Source organism: Priapulus caudatus, unplaced genomic scaffold (assembly GCF_000485595.1).
Source record: "Priapulus caudatus unplaced genomic scaffold, Priapulus_caudatus-5.0.1 Scaffold148, whole genome shotgun sequence".
Taxonomy (NCBI): domain Eukaryota; kingdom Metazoa; phylum Priapulida; class Priapulimorpha; order Priapulimorphida; family Priapulidae; genus Priapulus; species Priapulus caudatus.
Genome location: NW_014577209.1, coordinates 56,655 through 62,136, shown reverse-complemented (window position 1 = coordinate 62,136; position 5,482 = coordinate 56,655). Strand labels below are relative to the sequence as shown.

Here is a 5,482-nt window from a genome sequence, read left to right as displayed (position 1 = left end):
TGCGTTGCCCGGAAATAAAGCACTTAGTTTTTGTGACCACTGGGTTGAAAGAAAAATACCCCAAAAAACCATTTTATTATATCTATCTATCTAATCATATCTATCTATCTATCTATCTATCTATCTATCTTCATCTATCTAATCTATATATCTAGCTATCGGATCTTCTATCTATCTATCTATCTATCTATCTATCTATCTTATCTACTCTATCTATCTATTATCTATCTATCTATCTATCTATCTATCATATCTATCTATCATATCTATCTATCTATTATCTATCTATCTATCTATCTATCTATCATATCTATCTATCTATCTATCTATCTATTATCTATATATATATTATATATCCTTCTCTCTCTCTCTCTCTCTCGTCTTCTCTCTCTGTTCTCTCTCTCCTCCTCCTCTCTCTCTCTCTCTCGTGCTCTCTCTCTCTCTCTCTCTCTCTATATACTATATATATCAGGCCAGTGTAGATAGATAGGCGACCCTATTATCTACTTCCTGATATATATACTGCATGGCGTGACGTTACACAAGAAGAGTGAGGAGTGGGAATGTATTTGGTATAACGTCGTGACGTCACGTTATACGGGCGAGAAGACGGCGAGCAGGAGAGAAGAGTATCCGTGCAGAATGATCGGGTCGACGTAAGGACAATAACCAAAGGCGAACTCCAGAAAGTACACGGCACACGATGGATCTGTTATTCGAGCTCAAACGCAGAATGCAAGCAAACGCGGAGAAGGCTCGCACAGACGCGCGTGACTGATTCCTGGCCTAGAATTCTCTGCCCCGACATGAGGTCGTGCGGACCCTATTTTATCCTCTACCCTCGCACCTGCCCCTAGCGCACGCTGTTCCGCGCGACATGATATCGGTTACAAAACACGTTGCCAATTATTACCGATAGTTTCTCTCTCTTTACGGACCGGTGGGTGATTGGGGCGCCGTAAAAGCCATTTCGATTCGCCTGATTCGGTTATATTGCCCTACGACTCTAGTTTAGTAATACGGACCAGCATTTGAGTGACACGCGTCCGATGTCTTGCAGGCTGGCTAGAGTACCCCCTTGTGAGCGCCGTGCTGCTCGCGGTATAAGCACATCTACAATATATGTATTTTATTCAGGTATACATATTGCTCGCTACCACTATCTACCGTGGATCGTATCTATCTATCTATCTATCTATATTCATATCTTAATCTATCTATCTATCACTATCTATCTATCTATCTATCTATCTATCTTACTATCGTCTCTTCTATCGATCTATCGATCTAATCTATTTATCTATTGTCTATCATATCTAGTCTATCTATCTATCTATCTATCTATCTATCTATCTATCTATCCTATCTATCTATCTATCTATCTATCTATCTAACTATCTATCTATCTATCTATCTATCTATCTATCTATCTATCTATCTATCTATCTATCTATCTATCTATCTATCTCTCTCTCTCCTCTCTCTCTCTTTATCTATCTATCTATATCTATCTTCTCTATCTATCTATCCATCTAAATTTATCTATCTATCTATCTATCTATCTATCTATCTATCTATCTATCTATATCTATCTATTCTATCTATCTATCTATCTATTTATCTATTCTATCTATCTATCTATCTATCAATCTATCTATCTATCTACTACAGTACCAAGTCAGTGCAAGCTAATCCTGTTTGGACAATATGTTGCTGCAGGGGCCCGTTCATCGTTTTTTCCGTTTTTTTCCTCCTTGCAACTTCAGATGACCTCGGAGGTCAAATCCAATGTGCCCATGACACTCAGCATCAAAAGTTACCCTACTGAACTACACCCTATTTCTAGAGTGCTCCATATTGCATTTCGCTATTGAGAACAGACAAACAAACAGACATACATTCACAAATATGCATTAGATATGCTTATCAGCGTAGTTTGCAATGAAATCTAAAACTCCGTGATCATAATGTGTAGGGTAGTAGTACCTAATTGTAACTTGGTTGATTATGAAATGCATCATACCTTTTGTAGGTCGTCCAAACGTCTCGTTTTATCGCGTTTACTCTTATTTTTTACTCTTGAATCAATTGCAGCAAACACTTAACAATTGTGTATTTCTGTTTCCCTGTTTGAGGGTTTATTGTAACTGTACATTGTTAATTCGCACTGTTCTATTAATTAATTAATTAAATTGAATTTCTTCCAATTGTACAGATGATTACAGTTTGTTTTTATTGAAGTTGGCTTTTTCGCTACTACTCTGTGTAAGATTGTTTTCACGATTTCGTCAGCAGACAATGCTGGACAAGACGAGAAGCCAAAAAAATTGGCCTGGAGATTTGCAGAACGAGAGAAAGAGCGAAAGAGGAGGGTTAGAGGCTAAACGCGGGATATAATAATAGGATTAGGAACGAGAAGTGCGGCAGTGCCGAAGGGGAAGAAAAATGGAAGGCGATGATGTGAAAAGGAAAAGACGGACGATAAACGGAATATAAGATTGCCAAGGGATGTCGCGAGCGATTCGCGGGGAAGCTGGGTGCATCTACGTACATAATTATACTATGAATTCTGAATAGTTAAATAAGTACTTAAACAGTTCATCGGGAATAACTACATGTCTTGTACTATATTATACATTTATTGATTTAATTTGATATGTTTATTAGTTACTGACGCATACCTTGCAAACAATGTCATGTGCCACTTAAATGAAAAATGTATCTCGAAACAGAAATTCATTTAACCATGGTTGTCATTTCATATTAACTTCCTATATTATTATATATTACATTATATTTATAATTATATTATAATTATATTATATTATATTATATTATATTTATAAATAAATATATTATATTATATTTATATTATATTATATTATATTATATTATATTATATATATATTATATTATATTATATTATTTATTTATTATATTTATTATATTATATTATATTATAGTATTATATTATATTATACTATATTATATTATATTATTGTATTATTATATTATCATATAAATTCTTTAATAAAATTATTAATAAAATTTTTAATATATACGTCTTTATATTAGACTAATACTACCAGGAGTAAGATAATATAGGTTAATAATAACATAGTATAAATAGTAAGTAAGTAATGCATAGTATAGTTAATAATAACATAATATAATAATATAGGTTTATAATAATAGATAATAATAATCTATATTATCTTACTCCTGATACTACTAGTACTACTACTAATATATAATACTTACTTAATTATTACACAAACTTAAATTAATAATAATTTATATAGTTAAATAAAAAGTTTAGAGTTTTTAAGTTTAATTATAATAATATAATAATTATAAGTATAAGTATAATTATAATTCAATAATTTAATATAATATATTAGTTTTTATTTATTAGTTTAATAATAATAGTTAATAGTTATTTTAATTTATAAATCATTAATGAAATAAATTCATTTATATTATTACGGTCTACCATACAGCAGTAGCATTGATTAGGTTGCATGTGAATATTGTTAATGTGTAAAGCGATCTTCATTAATTTGTACACAATGATTAATCTGCCTGTTGTTTTCTTATATCTCGGCAGCTTCTGCTTCTGAATCCAGCTTTCGATTTAATGTGAGCGCGTACACCGGTGCTTGGAATAAAAATCGACGTCTTCGTATGTTTACAGGCTCTGGTCGACTCGGCACTCACAGGCATAATAATAGGATTGAGCTTCGCGGCTCTTTTTCTTATACTGGGAACGCAGAATATTATCGTTGGTCTGCTAGCAACGCTCTGCATTGTCGCCGTTACGGTCACGGTCGTGTCCACGATCCCGATAGCAGGATGGAAGGTGGGGGTAAGTGTGTCAAACTATGTGTGTGTGTGGGGGGCGCGCACGTGCGTGCGTGCGTGCGTGCGTGCGTGCGTACGTGCGTGTGTGTGTGTGTGTGTGTGTGGTGTGTGTGTGTGTTATTATTATTACTATTATTATTATTTTATGTATAATATTATATAATTATGTGTTCATTGTCCATGGTTGCTATAATCAACATCGTCGTATGGCCACGTTTGACCACATACTTCATCTCTCTGACGCACAATCTTCTTTTTTTATAATTTCAGGTTCAGGAGTCGATCAACTTGTGTCTCATCGTCGGTCTGGCTGTCGACTACATCGTGCACCTGGCTGAGGCGTATCACGTGGCGCCCTCACCGGACCGCTGCGACCGCGTGCGCTACATGCTCAAGACGATGGGCAGCTCGGTGCTGTCGGGCGCCTGTACGACACTCGGCTCGTCCGTATTCATGCTGTTCGGGCAGATTAACTTCTTCATGCAGTTTGGCATGTTCGTGTTTGCTACGATCTTCTTCTCGATCTTGTACGCGATGGTCTGCTTCACGGCGCTCCTCTCTCTGTTCGGTCCGCAAGGAGAATTTGGCTCCACAGCATCGGTGATTAAATTGTTAAAGAAGCCGTTTGTTGGGGTGAACAATCGCAAGGTCGATTGCGTTTTTTGCCATGGTAAAGGTTACTTGAAACCGATCGGTGCGATTTCGTCCCAAGCAAGTCGTTCATCGGAGGGATTAGAAAACAATGGTTATATAAAGGATGGTAAGGATCGAGACTCGTGGCCCCACGAAAATAACAACGCCCTTCAGCAGTACATTAAGCCTTATAATGTCGGACTTCGTTAGGGAGCTAGTGACAAGTGCGGTAGAATTCAATGTCAACGTCTATGCGAACTCTGCGGGCGTTCGAGCGCTCGTGTGAGCGTGCGTGCGCGCGTGCGTGCGTTCGTATGTATCACACCAGTCCTCTTATTGTGGTTATTATTAAAACATTCATAACTGCTAGCAGTTAAAGGGATTTATCACTTCGTTAAATCATATACTTTGTTTATGCTCCAATGCTTCAAAAAGCACTTGCTGGCTATTAACCCACAGCCCAGCGGGTGAAGTGAGCCTTTATAGTTATAGTTATTCCTCGTAGGTGCCTAGATGGCACATAATTGAGATCTCCGACATCGTCTGTCCGCTGCTACTGGCCTCAGCGTGTCCCGTGACAAGTCACACATCCGCATCTCCTTCTCGATGGTCCTTCTCCAGGTCTCCTTTGGTCTTCCCCTTCTTCTCCTCCCGTCTGACGTCCATCTAAGTGCCGTTGTCGTTATGGCACCTACTTCCATCTAAGTGCCGTTGTCGTTATGGCACCTACTTCCATCTAAGTGCCGTTGTCGTTATGGCACCTACTGGCTTTCCATCGGGACGACATTGACCGAGCCCTGACCTAATGCACCTTCTTTTTTTAATTATATTTATAGTGAACCTATCATGTTATTGCTTAGGTATAGTAGTTATAAGTCATATGGTGTTAATATTTTCAAGTCTATGTGCTCATGTATACATACGCAGAGATAGACGCACGTACCTAGAATCATGTAATTGTCTCCTTACTAATTCTCTTTTTTAATTA

At 37.0% G+C, this 5,482-nt stretch overlaps 1 protein-coding gene across 1 annotated transcript in view; it reads left to right on the top strand.

The window, feature by feature from the left end:
* The window catches only part of LOC106806209 (protein dispatched homolog 1-like), a 22,316-nt gene extending 17,042 nt beyond the window's left edge, over positions 1-5,274 (top strand). The window contains exons 9-10 of the mRNA XM_014808082.1: positions 3,695-3,865; positions 4,132-5,274. Of these exons, the coding sequence (XP_014663568.1) occupies positions 3,695-3,865; positions 4,132-4,704 (744 nt within the window). The 3' untranslated portion in view covers positions 4,705-5,274. The remainder of the gene's footprint in view (positions 1-3,694; positions 3,866-4,131) is intronic.
* The last annotated feature ends 208 nt before the right edge of the window (positions 5,275-5,482 follow it).